The following is a 25,506-nucleotide window of genomic DNA, read 5'->3' on the forward strand; positions in this document are numbered from 1 at the left end:
TAAGGCACATTGACATCTAAGCAATCCAATTATGGAATGAATGATATTACAACAAAGTATGTATATTATAGAACATAAAACAATGAATATAGTAAGTGAAATTACCATTTAAATTACCATATTAACTGCAATTAATATGGAAAAACAGAAGAAATGTTTGGTAGTTTATTTTGAACCATGAATAAGTGGGCAGGGGAGGGAAACAGTCAAAAGGAATGAGCTGGGACCTGAGAAATGCTTACTCAAGGTTCAAGTCCATAATTTAAATGAATGGCCTCGGATGCCTCTATTGGTTGATAGGGGCATGTTATTTTTGAGGAATTCTCATTTTTGAATGAAAGCAGTTGATCCAAACAAATTCTTCTAAATGCCGGTAAAACAGGTAGGCAAAATAGGTTTTTTAGGAGAATAATCAATAGTGTGAAAGAGAAAGAGAAGCCAAATGTAGTTCTGGAGATTCATGTATCTAGTTACTGGAAAAAAAAAATCTCTGACCAGAAGCCAGCTTGGCCAATCCAGATGCTGCCTTATCATCCTCCTCCAGTAGTTTGTTCGGTAGAAAGCCATGACGTTTATTGGTACAGGATGAGAAGGTACAGGATGCATGTTTTTGTTGCTAAAGAAACATACAATGTTATTTCGATAGAAATCTTTTCAGAATATAGATTCCCCTCAATTTAGGTAAAATGGAGTTTTCTGTAGATTTCTTCAAATCAGTGAGACAAATGTCAAATGAAGACAAGTTAGCTGTGCACCTTAGCTGCACTCTGCACAGGGAATTGCCTGTGTTAACTCTGTACCCGCCCCTGAATGGTTGCTAACATTTGACTGTGGGACGCTCTGGCCTCTTTAGCATTCTTAACATGTTCATTGTAGTGGGTCCTACATTGCTTAATACTTACACCAATGCTAAGCACTGAATAAAATTCTTCTGTCACATGAGAGCAAACCAAGAATATTATTGCAGAATATAATGTGATTTGTAGATAGCAGAATAGGGCTTTATCTTCCAGAATGTTTGATGCGTGTTAAATCAAATCATTGCTTCTAAATGATTTTTTTTTAAAAAAATAATTTTGCTTTCTGAAATATCTCACATTGACTCAAGAATCAGGGAGAAGAAAGGTAGTAAATATAGCAGAGAATATTCTGGAGCTTTATAGGGCTAACATAGGAGTACATCTGTCACACAAAGATGTGTCGCTATCTAAATAGTGATATGTGTGTGTTTATGTCTGCATCTCTCTATATGTGTGCATAAACATTTATATTTAATTTAATAAAGTGTTAATAAAATTAATAAAGTCTCTTTATAAACCTCCCTGTTACTCTCATATTATAATGTGTCCCAATGCTTCTGTGATGTTGTTTACAACTTTCCTAAATCAGGGAATGATTAATCCTCCTGTCTGTCTGATGACTACTTAAAAGCTTCCATTACCTGTAAGACCTTCTTTCTAAGGAGGAGCAGACAGACTCTCTTCATCCTTTTCCTGAGGACAGGTCCTTTCACTACGACAGCCTCTGTTGTTACCACTGGCACTCCTGATTTCATCAAACTCAGCAACATTATTCAAGGAACGTAAAGCTTTCTCTATGTCATTGAAACTCTTTGGGCTAGCTCCATAAAACACAACGGCATCTTCTCCAAATATCTCCAGAAAGTTCTCAATGAGAATTTCTACAATGGAAATCTGTAACACCACAAGGCAAAAACAGGAAGCTTTGTATTTTCATATAGTTTACAATCACATTTAGCATTAGGCATTTGAGAAATTTGAAATCAAGAATAATGAGAAAACAGTTACTCTAAAAAGATATGAGCCCCCCAAGTGACTAAGAGTATTTCATGCAAGTACTTAATTATACTATCAGTGTCGTAAGTTATAATAAAACAGGAAAAGCTTCAATGTTCTCACTGCAATGTTTTCTATTTTACATTTACTGTTTAATGGGAGGTGTGAGGGAAGGGAGCCTGTAGTTATGTGCCTGTGTGAGTCCTTGTGACTGTGAAAAGGTGAACAGATGCCCAGAGCTGAGTTTCAGGCATTTGTAGACTCTGACACTTGGTTGGTAGGGAGCCAACTTAGTTCTTCTGCAAGATTCCTATTAGCAGCTGAGACATGTGCTTCTCCTGGCAAATATTTATTGGTAACATTACTAAATTGTGATTTTCCTTTCACACACACACACACACACACACACACACACACACACACACACGTGGGTGTTTCTAGAAAGGCTTAAGTAAGAAGTTAATGTGTACACATTTCTACTGCTGCATTTCCCAGATTGAATTAAAGGGATAAATAATGCTGGGAACAGATAAGCATAGGCTTTCATCTCCTTTTGCTCCCTTAATGCAAACACACTTCTGTTATCAGAAGTCTCTGTCTGGAATAGCTAATCTATATTCTTTGCATCTTACTAAAATTGTTTAAGATACATGCATATTGCTTATTGCAGAGTAAAGGAACTATTAAGAAGAAAACTGACACATCACAGCTGATATGATGCCAAGAGCAACTTCGATTTAAATTGAACTAGAGACTTTACAAGTGTTTTCTTTTTATTTTTAATTTTATTGGGGGGGGAGATCTTATTCTCAGGCACCCTAATACTTAATACTGTGTTGATGACAATATTTGGGTTCAAGTATTTTGGTCTTCCTAGAGAAACTAAGTATTTGGCTGGAATTCTGGTATTTAAAAGCCATGAACCACTTCCAGTGCACTCTCTCTGCTTCATATTTGCTGGCCAAGAGCTTTCAACTTTCAGCTTTCTGGTTGAGTTGCCTGTCTGCATCCATGCTCCTCTTCTGTGACTGTGAAAGATTCTAACTGCTCTGGACCTCTAAGCTCCAAATAAAAACATTTGCTTCTTGGTCATAGTATTATATCAAAGCAATAGAAAAGTAACAAAGACGGGAGATGTTGGTTCCAACAGTAGCTAGTCATTGAAATATCTGCGAAAGTGAAGTCTTAATTGAGAAAATGCATCCATAAATTTGCCCTGTAGTATAGGGAATTCTCTGGGATATTGTCTTGATTGAGTGAACTTGTAGGGCACAGATCACTAAGACGGGGCCATCCCTAGCTATTGTTTTGGGTTAGATGATAAGAAAACATGCTAAGAAAGATGAGGTGCAAGTCAGTAAGCAGCACTCTTGCATGGTTTCTGTTTCAGCACTCTTACATGGTTTGTGGTTCAGTTCTTGTCTCTAGGTCTCTGCCTTGCTTGAGTTCCTTGCTCTGACTGTTTTAGCTACAAGGATAACAGGAAGTGACTCCTTTCCTCAAAAAGTTGCTTTTCGTGGGTGTTTTTTCACAATAATAATAGCAAACTAAAACACCTGCCAAGTTAAATAACAGTGCTATTTTTTAATTGAGGTGCTGGCAAGTAAACTTCACTCAATACACAGGATGCACCTAATTTTATGTTTCCACATTATTTCCCCAGATAGGGAATACATGATTCTCAGGAAAATCACACTCAGTTATTTCCTTGTTTCACGTATAAATATTTGAGAATGGTTTTCCTACTTTGATTTCTTACCTGAAAATGTAGAAAATATATTTGAATAGTATTGTCCGTAGTGGATGGATTATTAATACTTGTTAACAGTGGAAAATCTGATTTGATTGTTCAGATTGAACTAAACATGAAGCCTGACTGAGGCAGAGATTTTAGATTGCTAGTATGTTGGTAGTTAAATAGTTAAGAGACACTGGGTAAGGTTGGACTATACAAAATTTTGTACAAGCAGAATATGGATTTAAATTATAATATAAATATTTCATTTTTATAGGTGGATTCCTAAAAGTATGTTTTTAGAGAATTTAAATCCTTCCGGGGACAGCAGCTGCTAGACAAGGTTTTTACAAATGGGACATAAAACTGTAGTAAAGAAAATACTTTGTATATGGAGCCTTGGTGCCCACATGCCCAATCTACACTGCAAGTGTGACTGAATACAAGAGCAGTAGAAACAAACAAACAAACAAAAAACAAAAAGCAAGCAAGCAAGCAAGCAAGCAAACAAACAAACAAAGAGCTCCAGAGATATAGATAAGAAAACTACCTTGTATCCACTTATAACTGAGTATATACCATGTGTGTCTTTCTGCTTCTGGGATACCTCACTCAGGATGATCTTTTCTTGATCCGACCATTTGCCTGAAAATTTCATGATTTCCTTGTTTTTAATTGTTGAGTAGTATTCCATTGGTAAATGTACCACAATTTCTGTACCATTCCTCAACTGAGGGACATCTGGGTTGTTTCCAGGTTGTGGCTATTATGAGTAAAGCTGCTACGAGCATGGTTGAGCAAATGTCCTTGTTGTGAACTTGAACATCTTTTGGATATATGCCTAAGAGTGGTATAGCTCTATAAGATAGGATAAACATACTAAAATCTGTACACCTAAAGAAGATAAAGGAGGAGGACCTGGGGTAAGATGATCAATTCTCACTTAGAAAGACAAATGGGATGAACATTGGAAGTAGAAGAAAACAAGTAATAAGACAGGGGCCTACCGCAGAGGGCCTCTGAAAGAGTCGACCTAGCAGTGTATCAAAGCAGGTGCTGAGACTCATAACTAAGCCTTCAGCAGAGTGCAGGGAATCATATGAAAGAACAGAGAGTTAGTAAGATCTGGAGAGGACAGGAGCTCCACAAGGACCAAATATATCTGGGCATAGGGGTCTTTTCTGAGACTGATTCTTCAACCAAGGACCATGTATGGAGATAACCTAGAACCCTTGTTCAGATGGAGCCCATGACATGTCAGTATCCAAGTGGGTACCCTAGTAAGGGGAACAGGGACTGTCTCTAACATGAACTCAGTGCCTGGCTCTTTAATTGCACCCTGCCAAGAGGGAGGAGCAGCCTTGTGAGGCCCCATAGGAGGACACTGCAGCCAGTGTCCTCTGATAAGCTAGGGTCAGATGGAAAGAAAGGAGGTCCTCCCCTATCATTGGAATTAGAGAGGGGCAGGGAGGAGATGAGGAAGGGAGGATGGGATTGGGAGGAATGAGGAAGGGGGCTACAGCTAGGATACAAAGTAAATAAACTGTAATTAGTATTAAAAATTTAAAAAAGAAAACTACCTTGGAATGTTTGTCCAAGTATATATACCATTCCATGTTTGACACAGTCCTAACTATTACTTTAACTCCAACACTCATCTCTTTTATCAACTTTCATTCATCTCTATGTTCCAGGCAAATTGGAATCTCAAACCCAGTTTATTTACTTCCAATCCATTTAACAATCTCCCTTCCAAACCTCCCTGAAATAATAGGTCAATGCCTCTTCTCCTCCAGACTAATGTAATTCAAGGGTGTCCTTTAGTAAAAATGCTCTATCAAAGTTATCTTCAATTTCTGAATCACACTGAAGACTCTTTATGTAAAAGTAGAAAAAAAGGAGGTCTACACACCTTTTTTGAAATATTATTTCCAAGCCCTGAGTTGAAGGAAGTAGGTTTCCATAGAATATTCGGGGCTATGCGAACTGATAAACCATAAGCATTCATGTGATTAATGGAAGAATGGCTCTTGATCTTATGTAACACACTGAGAAGATGTCTCAAAAGGAGAACATTTGGTTCTGGCATCTGTTGTAAAAGACTAAACAGAAAATGAGGATTTTATGTTTGTCTGCTTGTGGTGATACTGGTACTGATAGAGCTGAAACTACAAAGTAAAAAAAAAAAAAAGTATAAATTTTTTTGTAGACCACTTCATAGTATAATCAAAAAGTCATAAGAAATTAAGAATATCACTACAATATTGTCTGAAATATTTCCATAAATCAATTCAGTATGTGGTCTATTGGAAAAACTTGAAAATACTGTATGTATGCCTCTGCACATTTGTGCCTTGTGCCCAGGGAGTCTACAGGGGTGTCTCAAGTCCCCTGAAATGGGAGTTTAGAAATCTGACACTTGCAATCCATCATATGAATAGTGGAAATTGAACCACAGTCATCAGGAAGAGCAACCAGAGCTGTTGAACCCTGAAACATCTCTTTATCCACCACGGAAATATATTTAATATATATATATTTTAACATAAACACGTGTGAGAATCCAGGAGCATTCCAGAATGAAAGCACATTGATGAAGCTAAACCATGCACTTATAAAAAGTGTTTTATAGATAAAACAGTTATGCTGCCATCCTGGGCTAGTAATAGGAATTCAAAGCTCCTCCTTCACCTAAGAAATCGTTCTATGGAGTAGTGTAGAAGACAATATTTCATAGACATCAAAGCTGCACTTTCCCGAATTTTTCTTGATTTTTATGATTGAAAAAAGTAATTCAGTAACAGTTTTATGCTGCAAACAATATCAATATTCAGTATTTGAAATATTATTAACTATTCAATGGTAATAATATTAAGACTCGAGAAGCCCCACAGACTTTCTCTCTGTCTCTGTATCTGGCTCTCTCTCACACACACACACATGCACATGCGCAGAAGCACACGCACACACCGTTCTTTAATTTTTCCCATAGAGGAATTCAGATTGTATTCTAGGCTGGACTGGACCCCAGTATAGAGCTGAGGCTGTCTTCCAAACCATGGCTATTGTGATGTTGAAGTCCCCCAAGCGGTGGAACTAAAGGTATGAGGCAACACACCACTGATGAACAAATATATCGGTGGATTTGTGTTACATTTATGTATTGATGTATTTAATGACTCTACATAAGTGAGTAAAAAAAAAAAAAAGACGCTTGACAGTGGTCATCGTTTCAGTGTATAATCTTTTAAGCACAACCTAATACACTTCTCAGAACATATTACTCCTATGTTTGTGTTGATCTGCTAGTGATTAATATATCATTACCTTTGGATCGCAGTAATCTTTTGATCCTGGAATTCTTGATCAGGTATATCAAGCCATTTTTCATACAGATTAGAACAAAGTAGGCTTCCTTGGATGTTTCTAATGAATTCCTTACATATATAAAAATGTTATTGTCAATATACTTTGAAGAAATTATTAGGAATCATTGTTGAAGAATATCATTTTAAATTTACTTTCTTAAGAGATGTCTGTCATCTTTAAGAATCTCCTATATACACATGACAAACAGGCTGAGGAAGAAATTAGGGAAACCACACACTTCACAATAGCCACAAAAATATAAAATATCTAGGGGTAATTATAACAAGGAAGACAAAGATCTGTATGACAAGAACTTCAAGTGAATAAAGAAAGAAATTGAAGAAGATACCAGAAAATGGAAAGATCTCCCATGCTCATGGATGAGTATGACTAATAGTATAAATGGCCATCTTATCAAAGGCAACCTACAGATTCAATGAAATCCCCATCAAAATACCAACATGTATTTTCACAGACCTTGTAAGAAAAATTCTCAACTTCATGTGGAAAAATAACAACCATAACAAAAACCTGGAAAGCTAAAATAATCCTATACAATAATAGAACTTCTGGAGGTATCACCATATCTGACCTCAAGTTATACTACAGAGCAGTAGTAATAAAAACTGCATGGTACTGGCATAGAAATAGGCTGGTTGATCAATGGAATTGAATTGAAGACCCAGAAATAAACCCACACACCTATGCACACCTGATTTTTGACAAAGGAGCCAAAACCATACAATGGAAAAAAGACAGTATCTTCAACAAAGGGTGCTGGTCTAATTGGATGTCTACATGTCAGAAAATGAAAATAGATCTGTACGTATCACCCTGCACAAAACATAAGTCCATGTGCATCAAATACCTCAACATAAAACCAGATACACTAAGTCAGCTAGAGGAGAAAGGGGGTAGTAGCCTTGAACTAATTGGCACAGGAGAAAATTTCCTGAACAGAACACCAGCAGCTCAGGCTTTGAGATCTACACTTAATAAATGGGACCTCTTTAAACTGAAAAGCTTCTGTAAAGCGAAGAAAACTATCACTAGAACAAAATGACTTCCTACTGATTGGAAAAGCCCTTCACCAATCCTACATCTGACAAAGGGCTAATAACTAGAATATATAATGAACTCAAGACATTAAACCAACCTAATCCAATTTTTAAAAATGGAGTACAGAGCTAAACAGAGAAAAGATTCTTAACAGAAGAATCTCAAATGGGGGAGATGCAATTAAAGAAATGCGCAACTTCCTTAGTCATCAGGGAAATCCAAATCAAAATTTTCATCTTACACCTATCAGATGCTTAAAATCAAAAACTCAAGTGACAAGTCATGCTGATGAAGGTATGGAAAAAGGGGAACACTCCTCCATTGTTGGTGGAAGTGCAAACTCATACAATCACATTGGAAATTAGTCTGGCACTTTCTGAGAAAACTTGGAATAGCTATATCTCAAGACCCAGCAATACCACTCCTGGGGTTACAGCCAAAAGATGCTCTACCACACAACAAGGACATTTGCTCAAACATGTTTGTAGCAGCTTTATTCATAATAGCCCAAATCTGCAAACAACCTAGATGTCCCTCAACCAAAGAATGGATAAAGAGACTGTGGTACATCTACACAATGGAATACTACTCAGACATTAAAACAAATCATGAATTTTTCAGGCAAATGTCTGGAACGAGAAGTGATCATCCTGAGTGAAGCAACACAGACTCAGAAAGACACACATGGTAGATTTTATAAGTAGATTTTAGTCATATAGTATAGGATAGACATATTACAATGCACAGACCCCACAAAGATAAGTAATAAGTAGGACCCTAGGGAGGACACATAAATTTTAATCAGAAGAGGAAATAGAATAGACAAAGATGATGGTGGAAGAGTGAGAACAAGGACCATCCAGAGCCAATCAACCAGGGCCCAGGGGAGCATATGGAGTCTGAAGCACCATGCAAGGACAATGCATGATCTACACCCACGTCTTATAAATATCCAATGGGCATCTAAGGCTTCATGTGGGCCCAACAGTCAGGGGAGTGTGAGCTATCTCTATGTTGCCTGCTTTTTGATCACTTTCCCCTGATGGGACTGCCTTACCAGGCAGGGGAGTAAGAGGAACTCAATCTTCATGTGAATAGATGAACTGGGGTATCTGCATAGGGGGCCCTCCACTTCTGAGGAAATAGGGTGAGAGAGGATGTGGAAGGGTGGGTGGGACTGGGAGGAGAGGAGGAAGTGACCTATGATGAAGATGTAAATTGAATTATTAAAAGTTTTTCAAAAAAGGAATCTCACCTGATAGTCTATTTACCAAAAACCCAGAAGTAGTGGGTTCTCTCCCAAAGAACTGGAGCCAAATGGGCAGAGTTTGGGCATGGCATAAATAAAATGAAATTACCCTCAGTTCAAAGTGTTCTACCTGGACATAAGCAACTACTAAAAATAAGCAGGGCCAGATAATACATCTTCCTGACTCTATCATCTGTGGACTAGCTCTGACCTCCTAGCATAAGGTTCTCGTATGCATGTGCACACATGCTCACAGATACACATGGTGGAAGGATGGGCTTTCTCGTCTGAGCTCCTGGGTTCCAAGTGAGAAACTCTCAGTTTCATTCATTCTCTTAACTGTGTAAAAAAGTCAACTCCTGACATTGTAAGAAGTGAAGTATAGGGATTTAGTGGACAGCTAAATCCCTATATTTTAGTCCTTCCAAATCTTATGTTTGATCACATTTATGCAGAGATATTTTTTTTATAAGACTATGCACATTGATGTGTGTGTAGCACAGGCAAGCATGGCAGTAAACACCTTGAACGTTGAAAACCAGAATGAGGCAATGGGGCCATAGGTTAGCATAGGTTAGAGGTTAGAGTGAGTTTCAAACATAGACAAGTTTCAAAAAAAATATGGATAGATAGATAGATAGATAGATAGATAGATAGATAGATAGATAGATTGATAAATGCAAAAATTAAGAAAAATGGTGGGGGGAATCTATTTTTGCAAGAAAAATCACAAGATAGCAAATTACCTTATCTACCTTCAAATGCATATAATTCTCTTTTAATAAAAAAAAACCCAAAACAGTTTAGTATTAACTAGTTCTGGAAACACCCTAGTCGACTTTCAAGTTTTTAATTCATTAAACAGTAACTCATTACAGTGTTTCCTGAGCTGTAAAGGGGCAGGCATAGTTGGAAGTAACAGGAATAGAGAAATGAGAAAAGTGGGAAAATCTGAAGTGTTCTTTTACTTTTAAAGTGTTATGTGTGCTCGGGGCTGTCTTGCTAGTCACTGATCTTCATTTTTTTGTCCCCATGGTCTAGTTGGCCCTAGTTTTCTGACAATGAGAGAAAACCACACTTGGCAAACAGGGTCAAGGAGGCATCAAGTGGTACCTTTGTCTGATGTTATTAAGCTTGTCTACTCTCGGACCACTTATCTGTTCCTTAAACCCCTGGGGCCACTGCTCCAGAATTTACTGAGTGTTGAACTCAGAAAATGGCAGAATTAAAAAAAAATGCTAAATACTTTTAATCCACTGCTTATAGACAGCTCCACTCAAGTTCATTGTGGTGGCACACGATTAATCAGCAGATCAGACTAATTCTTGAATAGCTGACATGGGATTAGGAAAGCAAGATAAGAGAGATGTGAAAATATTTATATTTTTGGTAGAGAAGGTACTAGATAGATGGCAACAGCCAACTCTCTGTGAACCTGTTACACATTAGAGATGGACTAGCCCTTTTGAACTATTGTTATTTTATGGAGAATATTTCTTTGGTAAGTATGATTTACGAAATGTGTTTTGTAAAGCAACTTTTGCCACTATTACTTGTTTTGTTGTTACACAACATGATGTGGTCAGAGGTGAAATTACTGGGTTGGCAATGGCAAATGAGAGTGCGTTTGACATTCAGGGATGGTGTCCCACAGCAGGCCTTCGGCTATGTCACTTTGACGAAGCAAATAGCCTGTCAGGCTTTTACCTACCATGCCTCTTATCCTCAGGTCCTCATGTTGAAGGAAACTGTTATTGTAAGATTATCTCAAGGAAGGAAATTACTCATGCTTCATCTCTCCACGAGTGGGGTGCGGAATGTGGATGATGCTAAAACCTTCTCTACCTTTAAGACAGATGCTACAATAAGGACAGGTTCTTCTCTCAAGTTCATTTCCTCTCCAGAATCAAGACTTTCTTTGAGGACTCGGTATGATTCATTGGCTAATGTTCTGAAGATTCTTTCTGTGCCTGGTCCCTTTTCATCGATAATAGCAAGCATATCCTAGGTGGGAGGAAGACGAGAGTCTATCATTACATATCCAGACTTTTGAAGCACTAGTGCTCCCCTTACTGTGAATCAGAGCATTGGCAAGGATAGGTACAGAGATAGAAGTGCTTAGAATGAAGGAGATTTTATATTTGTCTTTAACTTCCAAATATATTTTCTCTTCTAATTAATTTTTTTCCAACTTGAAACATTGCAGTGTTTGTTTGTTTGTTTGTTTGTTTGTTTTCAAATCAGATATGTGCAGGGGTCCTAGGTTATCTTCATGGTCCTTGGTTGGAGTATCGGTCTCAGAAAAGACCCTTGTCTAGATTTTTTGTTTCTGTTGCTTTCCTTTTGGAGCTCTTTTCCCCTCCAGGTCTTTCTACCCGCCCCCTTCTTTCATAAGTTTCCCTGCACTCTGCCCAAAGTTTGGTTATGAAGAACCTCAGCATCTGCTTTGATACCTAGCTGGGTTGAGTCTTTCTGAGGCCCTCTGTGGAAGGTTCCTGTCCTGTTACTCTGAATTCTTATTTTCAGCTTTCAGTGTAGAAAGAGATTGTGATAGTCAGGAACTCAAGAGAATTTCAACCCCTCCTTCATTGTTTCACTACGAAATAATGATTACCATACACAACCTTACGGAGGATTTCCTCTAGTTGCACAATTGTGATGATACAATTATGGTTGCCAGAAAACTTTGCTGTAAAATACTCCAGGTGTGTGTAGTAATTATCATGTTTCTGACAAGACCAATTTGTCCATATGCAGCATAAACTCCCAACACAGAGTATAGTGCTAAATTCATTGCTGAACATTAAACTGTATTCCCAATGGCAATTTACTAACTTATTTAAAATAGTTTATTAGTGGCTTTTAAACATGGTCTATTAAGATGCAAGGTTTCCTATTTAGAAGAGAACAATTCTTATTTCTAATTACTTGGTAATACAAAACAAAACACTAGATATATTGAATTATGAGAGTGAATAATCTTAGAGGCAATGGTAGTAAGGGAGACCCCATAATAATATAGTCATGAAAGAAGCTGGAAAAATTTAGAGTAGGGGACAGAGGTATCACATTCATAGACCCATTTCCTCTAAGAAACTGTTGGATTTGAGTTTTTGCCTGTGCTGAAATCATGAAGGATATGGGAACACTTTTTTTTCTTTTTCTATTATAATTTTTATTTTTTATGTTAATCACAGGTTATTTAATTTGTATCCCATCCTTAGCCGACTCCTTCATTCCCGCCCAATCCCTCCCTCCCTCTCTCATTTCCTCCCTGCCCCTTTCCAAGTCCACTGATGGGGAGGTCCTCCTCCCCTTCTATCTTACCCTGTCTTATCATATATCTTCAGGACTGGCTGTCATGTCCTCCTCTGTGGCCTAGCAAGGCAGCTCTTCCCTCGGGAGGGTATCAAAGAGCCAGCCATTGAGTTCATGTCAGAAATAGTCCCTGTTCCACTTACTAAGGAAACCCTCTTGGATACTGAGCTACCATGGGCTACATCCCAGCAGGGGTTCTGGGTTATATCCATACATGGTCATTGGTTGGAGAAACAGTCTCATAAAAGACTCCTGTGCCCTGATGTATTCGGTCCTTGTGGAGCTCCTGTCCTCTCCAGGTCATATTAACTCCCCCTTTTATCATATGATGCCCTGCACTCTATCAAAGGTTTGGTTATGAGTCTCAGTATCTGCTTTGATACACTGCTAGGTAGAGTTCTCCTTGGCTTACTACCCCTATATCCACCTTGAAGGGACTCTTACTTATTTTGATTTTTATCTTTGGGCCTTGTATTTTAAATTGTTTGATGGCTTTCATGAAAAAATATTTGGAAGCAATACAGTAATGGTACTCAGATCCCATTATAAAAAGGTAAATCTGTAGGATACCAATGGTCATGGGAAGGGGGGAATGAGAGACCAAAAGATTAAAAATCAGTGGCTATTAGTTTAAAGTATAAAGCCTGAATGAAGTCTAGCTAAGTGGAGATATGTCCAGTAATGCCCTGAGGGGAAGAACTAGTCTTACTATATTCGTTTCCTGCCCACGAGAGATAAAGTTCTATGAAACTGGCTCATTCCCCTAGGGAGGCACACCAGATCATATAGGTTTGGGGACCTTCCTATAGCCAATCAATTCAAAATGCAACATCCTTTTTGCATTTTGACCAATAGATAATTGCCAGGCAGGAATAGCTCCTGCTTTGGGCATGCTGGGAGGGACCAGAATCTTTAAATCACCTAACTAACCTGATCACGAGGCTCTTGTCTCTCACCACTTCGGTGATGGGGGTAGGGAGAGCCCAAGCTACAGCTTGTAATAAGTGTAATAAAAAGATTTTCATGTGTTTTGCAATGGACTCGACTCCTGGTGGTGTTCTTTGGGGATATTGCAATTCAGGCACAACATACTTTGGACATTGAAGTAGGAAAAAACAAGTAACAGGACAGGAGCCTACCACAGAGGGCCTCTGAAAGACTCTACCTAGCAGTGTATCAAAGCAGATGCTGAGAGGCCTAACCAAACCTTCGGCAGAGTGCAGGGAATCACTTTTTTCTTTTCAATATAGTTTTCATTAAACTAATCAAACATCAGTGTGATTTTACTTTTTGAGGCACTATTTTAAAAGGACCTCACCCTTATTCCTAAGTTACCTAAGCATTCAACAGTTTAGTAAGAAAGCAGAATGAGACTACAGGTTCCCGAGAATTATTTAGAACTGGACGGATGTATCACTAGAAAATGGGACTCACCAAAATGGGAGCAGGCAGATTGCCATCCTCACAGACACTCATGAGAGACTTTCCAAAGAGGCGTCCCTTCTTTGTTGCTGGCAGGGCCATGCACACATTGTCGTGGCTGGTACCAGAGCCACTGGTAATCATTGGTTTTATAAAAGATCTTTTGACAGGTTTCCCAAAATCTAAGAAAGAAGCGAGATCATTCTAAGCGGTAGTTTGACTCTCTTAACCACTGCATTTCATTTCCGTCTTATAGCAGTCTGCCTTCTACGTCACCCCAAACACACAGAAAATGACTAATCAACCTTATACCATTTCTGATATTGAGGCGTTTGTTAATGGGTTTCTGGAATGAACCTGTCGTTCTCCTTCAATTTGAGCGTAAGGAAAGCAAGAGGCCAGATCTCACTCAGGTCTAATTTTTTTTCTTCCACTGTGACTCCTTGACAGTGCTGTGATGCATCACACTGTACCACATCACGAGACTCTTGATGTCTAGTTGCATACGGCTCATATCGCCAGGTATAATCCGTGAATTCTGGAGTTTGTGTGAAAAGTTATGCACATAGTAAGTATTAGAATCAAGCAGTAGTTACACAGTGCGCAGCCTCAGGGTTCGCCTGTGTGGTTTCTGGTGGAACAGTAATGGGAAATGGTAATCTAACCACTACATCTGTACTTCATCACACTCCTTCCTTGGCTGCCTATATTTCTGTGACAGCCTTTGGTTTCTTCACCTTGAACTATGAGCTCAAATCTCCCCTACGTTTGTGATATGCTCTACTTAGACTTTCAAAAGAGACAAGCATGTTTGTGTATGTCTTTAATTGCAGCATCAGAGATAGCAGAGGTAGGCAGATCTATGTGAGTCAAAGGACAGCCTGGTTTACAAAGCAAGTTTCAGGATAGTCAAGGCTATTATACACAGAGAACTCATGTCTCAAAGAAACAAAATTTTTCACAAAATTGAGTTGCTATTCTGAGTGTTATAAAAATCCATACAAGAGTCAAGTTATCAAGGTATGTGACATTTCTCCACATATCTCTAATTAACTGTTTATTTGGCACTTCTGAGAATTACCTTTTACATAAACTCACGGCCATTGAAAGATGGAATAAAAATTTTCAGACAGTATCTACTAAAGAGAGAACATCTGTAACATAGAGGGGAAGGTACACTACACAGTGGTGACAGTGAACTCCCCACCTCTTGTTTGCTTTAAATGATTTTGGGTGCTTGGTGACTTCAAATTTTAAATTATGCCTATAGAGTGTCTTTACTTACCTCTAACCCCCTCGCTGTGAAGGGGAAGGGTTGGATTCATAGGCACTGTAGCATTGCTCATGGGGCATGTCCTTCCACTTTCATAGCTGTTGTCTTGATAGCCTTTGCCTTTCATCTCACCGAAGTCAGTCACACTAATGTTCAGGGAGCATGAAGCTTTTCCCACATCATGGCAAGCCACTGAGTTCTCGTCATGACATAAAACCATGTCTTCTCCAAATATTTGCAGACAGTTTTCAATGAGAAATTTTACAAGGGAAGTCTGTGACAAAATGGGGCAAACACAGAAAGCCTCTGTCACTTCTCATTGGTGTAAATACTGTTTGATATATGGAGTCTTGGGGGTTAGAACTGTATAATTCAAAACTCTGAGAAAAAGTCAGCTGTTATAAAATATAGGAAAGCATTTTCCATTAGAAGATTGACATACTATTTTGAGATCAGATGTAAAAAAATGCAGTCAACACACTGCAATACACAATAAGAGGATGATTTCCAGTGTTCACATTGTGATGGCTTCTATATACTGTCAGCTTGGCTAACTTTGATTCTATTTGTCACACACATGTCTGAATGTGGTTTTAAGTTTGCTTATCAAAAGGCATAACTAAGGGGGGGGTGAAGACTCTTTCTGAATGTAGACACATCCTATCAAAAGTTTTGGTGGAGTATCCAAAGAAGAAGAGACAGGCAAAGCCCACTGAGCACAGGCATCCACGTGCCTCATGATCTGGGCAGATTCACTGTTGACAGCTTGATCCTCGGGTTGAACATGCTGAGGGGTATTTGAAGTAAGGCCTATTGGGAAAGCTTTAGATACTGGAAAGTCTGCAACTGTGGGATGCTTTGAACCCTCACGCTCTATACTTTTCTTTAATCTACACAATATAGGGAAAATATTTTCTTTCTGAGTCAGGATTTCATAGAATGGAATCTTCAGAGGCACAAGAACAGACAATTAATCAATAATAAATTAGAAACTGAAAGTCTGAGAGTCAAAATAGCCATCTGATCTTTATACTGAGTAGAATCTGATATTTCATTATAATATGGCTACCTTTGAACAATGTACTCAAAATTTTTGAAATGTGGCTACCTTTGAACAATGTACTCAAAAATTTTTTTCTAAACCAGCCAGAATCTACAAGAGGCTAAGGGTATATTAAATCATATTAATCAAGATTCTATTCTCATAAACCATGTCTGATAAAACCAATTTATGTTGGCTTTGTCTAGTTGGAGCAAGTGCCTCAAAAACAAAGCAAAAGTTCACACATCCTTCAGTGATGAGATCAGGATACTGTCTTGATCACTGAACCCATGTTCTTTCTTATCATTTTACAACTGATGTTACTCAAATGACATTCTAAATTCCAATTGATAAAGAACTGAATCATTGAGCTCAGATATCCATTGACAATATACTCACTCAAATTTCACAAATGATTCTGCTGTTCCAGAAGAATGCAATTCAGTGGTGTAATTACTTTAAAAAATGGCTCTCAGGATTGTCCTGTGTTCCTGTCTCACCATGAAGACTCGACAACCCTATGCATAAAATGTGTCTCGTTACCTCTTTGGAAATATCATTTGCTAATCCTGAGTTGCAAGAACTAGGCAGACATAGGATACTCGGGGTCAAGCAAACAGATAAATTATAAGCGGTCATCTGATTGACTGTAGAATTCCGTTCAATGTTGTGTAACATTCTGAAAAGTAGTCTCAAGAGAACGGCATTCGCGTGTGGCAGTTGCTCTAAAAGGCTGAACAGAGAGACACGTTATCTTAAAACAAGAACTTCAACTCACAAAGTTGTAAAGACAGTGAACAGAATAGCTGTATCTTATTCACTGCCCTCCAAAAGAGGAATGCATCCTAAAATTATTGCTTTAAATATTTCCCCACTCAGTAAAAACATGTAATATAAACATCTAAAACACTGCATTCTGTAATTTGCTCAACTAAGACCATACTGCAAAGTAAATTAGTCAATTGTAAAGGCTCCCTGTATCTTGAAGGTGGCAATTGTGCAATGCTATAGGCTTAATAGCGGCTAAAACACATCTGTTATATGAGAGAGCATTGAAAGATTTCATGTATACAAACACACTTCATTGAAAATTTAGTCTTAATTAGACATGGTTTTCACTGTTAAATCTTGTAGAAAATTGAAACTATACCACTGACAAATCGGTGCCCATTATTTTCTATGGGCCAACATAAATTCACAGTGTGTACAATGCCGAATGTTTCATATTAAGAATTTTAAGAGAAAAACGATAATCCATTGTCATGAGATACATTTCCTTTCAGTTGTTTCTTTTCAATACAAGTTTTCCTACTGTGCTCTGAGTGTTCTGGGTTGTCTAGGCAGCCCAGGCTGACCCTACACTGTTGCCGATTACATCTCTGCTTCTCGAATGGTAAGATTACAAGCCCAGGCCACCGTGACTGCCCAAGTCTTATTTCTCTTTTGAAATATCTTCCATGTTCGTAAGCAATTAAAACCATTTGTTGTCAGTCAATATGTTTAGTATCTAATCCTAGGGTATTGTCTGTTTCTGAGCAAACATTATCTCTATTTTTTGTTAATGTTGTAGAAGCAATTAGCTAATCATTACCTCTGCACTTCAGCTACTTTCACCTCTTCGTTCACTTTACCAGGGACATCAAGCCATTTGACATACAGTCTAGCTGTCAGAATGCTTCCTTTGATACTTTGAAGAAACTCCTTACATGGAAAAATATTTTTTTGGGGGGGCATGGAAAATACAAATCCAGAAATTACTGAAAATACTTTCTACTGTAAAATTCCGTTTAGCCCAACTTCCTTCCCAGTTCCAACTCTGTCCCCTAGTTAAAACCTTGGCTGACATGGAGGCTTACTAAAGGTATTCATGTTTTCTCCATCAAAACTAAAAACCTGAGAGCAGATTATTGGGAGCACTGGGAAAGTAGGCAAATCTCTCCCCTGCCACGGATGGACATCTGAACAAACTACCACACACTGAAGAGACCAATACCTCATTTCAAATCCTATTTTGAATGATATAAACATACACATCGTGATGATTTCTTTGGGATAGGCTGCTTCTTGTTTCTAGCTCAAAAGGTTCTGAAACAAGTGATCAAAATGCACAAACGCACGCTCATAAGCAAAGCCTGAATGAGCCTGGAGTTTCTTTCTTGTGCTGTGTTCTCTGAGAGAAAATGCTTCTAGTAAAATCCTGTAAGTAGTGGAGGAAAAGCAATGTGTGTCTTTGTATAGTGACTGTAAAATAAATACCACAAAACGGGGCATAATACACTTGGTGATATCCAAGTAAGCATAGCAGTGTGCACCTTCTGTCTCAGGAGGTGAAAACAGGTCAATCTCAAGTGAGAGCCTAACCCAGGCAGGAGTACAAACTTCTGACTAATCCTTTGTTAGTTAAAACTTAGTGGAACCTTCATCTTCGTTCATCCAAAAACAGGAATCAGATGTCAAATCACTTTGACAGCTTCCAAAGACACATGCTGTTTGTGCTGGTCTCACAGATTTAGGTTTCAAGCATCTTAAAAAAGACTCTAAAGCTCACAACAGTCAAGGAAATACAGATGAGGGTCATCACTTCAGACAAACTGTAAAGTGAAAGTATTTGACGATAGAGACAAGAAAGATGAAGAGGTGGCTAGAATCCCTGATAAGTCCTCAAGTATGTTTTAATATAAAATAATTAAAGGAGAAATAAAAGAAAGAAATAAAAGGATAAATAAGTAAAGGAGAAATAATTAAAAGAGAAATGTTTATTTTTTCAATGTCTATAGCTAAATTCTATAACTGGCCAAGTATAGCTGTAATTAAGAAGGAAGGAGAGACATAAATACAGAAGGAAAAGACTGAAGATGAAAAAAAAAATCACAATGAAGTTGTGTGAAAATCTATAAAAAATCATATTATTGTTTTTATTCACACAAAGTTGCATAGAAAATACAAAAGTATAACATTTTAAGCATGGGTAAAGAAAGTTTTATGTTGACAGCATTTCCCACAATTTACCTAGACTATCTTTTAAAAAGTAATAAAAAATACATGGTACTGACATAGAAATGGACTGGTTCATCAACGGAATTGAATTGAAGACCCAGAAATAAAGCCACATGCCTATGGCCACCAAACAAACAAAAAACTGCAAATAGGTCCATACTTATCTCCCTCCACAAAGCTCAAATCTAAGTGGATTAAAGACCTCAATATAACACCAGATACATTAAATCTATTAGAAGAAAACTGAGGAAAAGCCTTGAACTCATTAGCACAGGAGACAACTTCCTAAACAGAACACCAACATCTCAGGCTCTGATATCAATAAGTAATGAAACCTTTTGAAACTGAAAATCTTCTGTAAGACAAAGGACATTGTCAGTAGAATGAAACTACAGTCTACAGGTTGAGAAAATATCACCAATCTTACATCTGACAAATGGCTAATATCCAAAATATATAATGAACTCAAGAAATCAAACACCATTAAACAAAATAACCCAAATTTAAAAATGGGGCACAGAACTAAACAGAGAATTTTATTTTTTATTTTTTATTAATTATTGTTATTTCACTTTGTATTCCGGCTGTGGCCCCCTCACTCATCTCCTCCCAATCCTACTCTCCCTCCCTCTTCTCCCCCTATGCCCTTCTCCTTGTCCACTGATAGGGGAGGATCTCTTCCCCTTCCCTTTAAGAGATATTATTTTACTATCCAAATCCTGGATAGTTGCAAGGTTTTCTATGCTATTCATGATTTCTATACTGTTGAACAGGCTATAGATCTGATTAAACAGCCGTTTTTTATTGCCCTGAAAAGGTGCCACTACTTCACTCTCAGGAATAACTTGCCATGCTTGCCACTGTTGTGGCTCATAGATTCAGCTTTGTAGGCTACTTCTTGCTGTTCCCTGCCCCTTTTGTAGCTTGCACAACATCTTTATTACTATTAGAGCTTGTCCTCAGGGAAGAGTTTTACATGTCAGAGTCAGATGAGATGCTCCGAGTCCTGTGTCTGAAGTGCATGATATAATAACTATAGGATAATGACCTATAACCATTTCACTAACCAAGTATAATTTCTAGCTGTATTCTAAATATTTGCTCTAATGCTTACCCATAGAGTAGGTGTTACCAAGCTATTAAACAAGGCTCACTTTGTAACAGGTAGAAACCATTACAGAAAGGCACAACTATCCAAAATGCTCTGAACAAAAAACCTCAGAGTACCCATCCCCTGTGTGTGTGTGTGTGTGTGTGTGTGTGTGTGTGTGTGTGTGTGTTTATCTGTGTGTATGTATAGCAGAAATCCTCAATCTTAGGATCTATGAACATTGCCTAAAAGAGTCTGAAACATTGTAAACCAGATTGCAAAATTCTGTTTGAGATCATTCTCCCTAGAAATGATGGTAAGATTCACTCATGATAATCCCATAAAATGTTGACTTAAATAATACCTGAACAAACTCATCAAATTATCATCAAAGATAATAATTTGAAATACAAACATCTCATCAAAGCCAAATTTATAAACAAAGAACTGTAGACACATAAATACAAATGAGTGTGGGAAAATTAACCTTTCCAAAAGATGAATCCCTAATTGGTAATCCAGTACTAATTATTAGCTCAGAGACAGTGCATATACTACCAACCATTAATGGAATCATTAATTTATTTAAAATATTTATGGATTTGTATGAAAGGATATAATAATAAAAACTTAAGGAAAAGGGCCATGTGACAGGGGGTAAGAGGTTGAGGGGAAACATAAAGTTTAGATCAAGGAAAGAGAGGGAATGAAATAATGTAATTTTTAAAAAATAATATTTTTTTTAAATTACTTGATCGTGCTTAAGGGTTGGCTCAGGGATTAAGAATTCCTGCTTCACAGTCATAAGAACTTGGCTTTGATACCAACATTATATGATGAGAGAGAGAGAGAAGAGAGGGGTAGAGATCCTGGATGTGTGTAAATATGGTGTTTGTGGAGGAGACATATGATCAATCCTGAGAAAGAAATACCTTCTTCTCAGAGGTAGAGAATGTCAGAGAATGAAGAGCACGGGTAGCAAAACACAGCCACACAGGCCTGCTCGCTTGGTGTCATGCATGTGTATGCACAAAATGCCCCTCCACACACTAATATTATTTTGGAATGGATGTCTCATTAGGCATATTGAGGAATCAAACAAAAGATGCTTAATTATATTACACCTCATTATGACTGGTTCAGGCTTCATTTTTTTTCTACACTTTATTCACTTTATATCCTGATTGTAGCCCCCTCCTCCCAGTCCCACCGTCCCTCCTTCTTCCCCCCTCTCATATCCTTCCCCTAATCCACTGAAAGGGGGAGTCCTCCTCCCCTACTATCTGATCCTAGCCTATTAATTAAGTCTCATCAGGACTGCCTGGATCTTCTTCCTGGCTGGCAAGTTTGCCCCGCCAGGGAGAAGTGATCAAAGAGCAGGCAACCGAGTTCATGGCAGAGACTCAAGTTATTCTTTATTATCATTATTACCAATGTCATTCTTTTGGACTGCAATGGTCAACAATGAACATAAGGGTGTGAGACATTATTGTAAATGAAAATGTTTATAATACATGGGGCTTCCATCTTTAAAAAAGAATCCTGATGTTGTGATCATGAGGAAAAAAACGCTTTCAGAATTTGGTCCTTCATGTCTGCTATCACTCAAGGGAAAACATGATGAAGGAAACTGCTCAGCCAGGTTCAGAGGACTCCAGAGTGTGGGTGATGTAAGGCCTCTCCCTACCTTTAAGACAGATGCCACAACAAGGACACATTCCTTGTTCAAATTCACTTCTTCTCCGGAATCAAGCTTTTCTTTTAGGGCTTGGCATTCTGATGCACTGGCTGGCATTCTAAAGACACCTTCAGTGACTGGCCCTTTTTCATTGATGAGGGATAACATATCCTAAGTGAAAGAAAGGGAAGCTCCTGTTACTATATCCACAGCACAGAGCACTATTTGCTTTTTCTTGAGAACTAGAACAGCGTGTACGGGTGTAAAAGCTGCAATGGATGAAGAGGACTTTGACCTGGGTTTAGTGTCTCTGTCTTTTGTTCTATCCATTCTACTCTTATGTGAACCCTGAAACCTCAAATTTTCTATATATAAGCTCTGTCTTATCTTTATCTAATTTTTAATCCGATGATTTGATGCAGAACTGCTTCCACTCCCATCTTTAGAAATAAATGGGGGTATGTAAAAAGCAGGATTTTGTCTTCAGGATAGCCAGAGAAGAAACATGTGATACCAGAATCACTGTGGGCAGCTGTCCATCCTCACAAATAACAGGAAGATCATTTCCAAAGAATTTTCCTCTCTTGGTGACTGGCAGGGTTGGGCTAACTTGGTCCCGGTGGGCTGCAGAGCCCCTGTGGAATATTCGTGTTATGAAAGACCGTCCTCTGTTACCTTTTTTCTTCTCTGTAACTAAAGAGAAATTGATGCCATTACATGGACTAGTAAAATTCATACAATCTGTATCACAGAATTTCACTTGTATAACATTTCGTTGGAATTCATACAGAGAGAGGGCATTAAGTTCTGAATTGGTTAGTCATATGTAGCGTGTAGGCATTCTTGTTCCCTAGACGCGATACCGTTGTTAACCTTGGAGGCCTGATCTGAGTGTTTTTCAGTGAGAATGTTCACAAGTTCGTGCCGTCTAACTCAGCATTGCATCATGAGGTACTTGACAACTAGTTGAGTAACCCTGCTGAGTTATGTTCAGTCGGTGGCCTCAGAGGTCGTCATGTTTTTCATAGGCACTCTCACTGGTGTTAAGATCAAGTAGTTATGCCATAGTGTGTTTCTTAGCTTTCATACTGAGCTTTAAGAAGCACTGTCAGATTTCTTTCATCTCTGCAGCATGTGTCCTTCATGAGAAAGCACACAGGGCCACATATGTCAGGCAGCCATTGGACCCATACCCCCATAGTTCAAGTTCTAAGCTGAGATGAACATTTCTTTCGCTTTTCTATATAGGGCCATAATGAAATTGCAAATAAGTAACTTAGGACAGAAGCATTAAAAGTTTTTAAAAGGAGCAGAATGAAAGTAAACAGACTTTCTCAGGTAAGAACATACTGGTTGACTGTCCAGTTCCAAAGATTCAGACCTGAAAACACACAAATACTGTCACACAGACTGAGCAAATTCTGTATGTTTGTGTGTGTGCCTGCATTTACATATGTGAAAATGTTTTAAGACAAGAATTTGAAAGCAGTCATTTAGGTCTATTTCTAGTCCCAACTCTTGTCTAAAATAACACACATAAAATACTCTTGTATGGGCTGAAATGAGGTTACAGACCAGTCTAGAAGTCTAAGCCCATTTCTGCTCAAGCCTGGAACAGATTATGTGCAATGCCATACATATGACTGTTCGTGTTGCTTTAATTACAGTTTTTGTCTCAGTGCAGTCATTAGGGTTTTTTTCCTGTCCCAATCAGGAGAAAACCTGATAGGGAACACATGAGGTTCCAGGTCTTAAACATCATATTCCAATGGGAGAAAGATGTGTGCACACACAATTATGTGTATACAGTGCCTTGGCATACTAACTTAGGGTGACTTTCTGCCCGGAAGAATGAAATGTTCTTCCCAGAGACAAGCTGACCTTTGAATCAGAAGTTCTCTTTTTTATTTCCTGAAACTTTTTTGTATTTTTTTTATTAATTACACTTTATTTACTTTGTACCCCCCCTGTAGTTCCTTCTCTCCTTCCCTTCCAATCCCTCCCTTTCTCCCCCTTCTCCACGCATGCCCCTCCCCAAGTCCACTGGTAGGGGAAGTCTTCTTTTCCTTCCTTCTGATCCCCCTTCTTTCATAAACCTACTAAACTCTGTACACCTAAAGAAACTAATCAAGAGGGAGGACTCTGTCTAAAATGCTTGATCCCTATCCAGAAAGGCAAAGAGGATGGACATCAGAAGAAGGAGAAAACAGGGAACAAATTAGGAGCCTGCCACAGAGGGCCTCTGAAAGGCTCTGCTCTGCAGACTATCAAAGCAGATGCTGAGACTTACGGCCAACCTTTGGACAGAGTTCTCTTAAACCCTGACGGAGAGCATATTGTTTGTTTTTGTTTTCTACAGTATCCCTTCCCCAAGCAAGAAAACAATGCCATGCTTTGGTATTTTATGAAGGAATGGAAATGGGAACTGAGAAAGGGCACTTGATGGAGGACTGGGGCCTCACCATTTTGCTGCTGGCTTCTTGACTGGTCTCTGGGATTCAGGACGAATTGCCCTTGAGTAGCTGTATTTAGATCCTCCATATTCTGCCCAGTCAGGTTGGAAAAGTCTGGGCAATTTCGTGATCGCTGTGGTCTGCTGGTATTTTCAAGGTTGCTCATTATAACATGGATTCTCAGGCCCTATGAAGAGAAAACATGAATCCAGGCTGAAAGTGATGGTGACGAGTGCGAGCAAACCCGCCTACATGCTGAAGGACACACGGCTACGTTGTGCTTTCCCTTCTGCTTCTGGACCAAGAAGGCTGTACACCTCAGGGCATCAAGAGCCTCGCTGTGATGAGGCAAAGATGTATAATTTGAGGCATGGTAGAACATAGAGAGGAAATTTCAGCCTATTGATTTGTTTGAAGAGGACCATCAGCGAACTGTGCAGTATGGACTCTCCCCATACTAAACTATTCAGAGTTTTAAAGCGAGTCATTTTTTGCTTTGATATCAACAAGAGTTTTACACCATGAGAGTCTTACTTAACCCACCTATCTTCATATTAACCAATTTATTCAACTTAAACATTCCCCACCCCATAATTGGGTTTTACAGAAAAAAGGAAAGATGCGTATGTGCTTCTGAAGCTGGTTCTCTGTGAGTCACACACTGCTCTCTTCGGTATTTTCTCCCTCACGATTCTGACACGTGTATAAAGAAAAAACCCGTTTCCCTTTACAGTAGGAGGACAAGGTCCTCAGGGTCAGGGGAGCGGGTTGGGCTCTCCTTCTTCCGTTACTGCGCCCCTGACAGTGGTCAGGTTGATGCTGCAGGTTACTGGAAACACAGAAGCCTCGTGGAAGCACATCAGCCACCGTGGGCTAAAGCTTCAGCTGGGAAATTGCAATCAATGTCCAGATGTTTGCTTTGTTCTCCCGGGATTTAAGCTATTTCTTCTCTAAAGGATCCTTACAGACTCTGCTGTGATGTGGGTGTGATTCTCCAGGAAGTATGAAACCTTGCCCTCGTCCAT

General features: G+C 38.7%; 1 protein-coding gene across 1 annotated transcript; it reads right to left on the reverse strand.

Annotated features, from left to right (window-relative positions):
* Positions 1–1,457: 1,457 nt before the first annotated feature.
* On the reverse strand, positions 1,458–25,506 carry LOC129691880 (T-cell activation Rho GTPase-activating protein-like). Its single transcript, XM_055628069.1, has 12 exons — positions 25,447–25,506; positions 24,491–24,668; positions 22,543–22,721; positions 22,038–22,199; positions 17,855–17,964; positions 16,807–16,996; positions 15,234–15,495; positions 13,961–14,130; positions 11,054–11,212; positions 6,859–6,968; positions 5,444–5,633; positions 1,458–1,694 (listed from the first exon to the last, which is right to left on the reverse strand). Exons 1-12 carry the CDS (start codon positions 25,504–25,506, stop codon positions 1,458–1,460), a joined length of 2,007 nt encoding a protein of 668 aa, XP_055484044.1.

Source organism: Psammomys obesus, unplaced genomic scaffold, assembly GCF_907164565.1.
Source record: "Psammomys obesus unplaced genomic scaffold, mPsaObe1.curated_primary_1811, whole genome shotgun sequence".
NCBI classification, from domain to species: domain Eukaryota; kingdom Metazoa; phylum Chordata; class Mammalia; order Rodentia; family Muridae; genus Psammomys; species Psammomys obesus.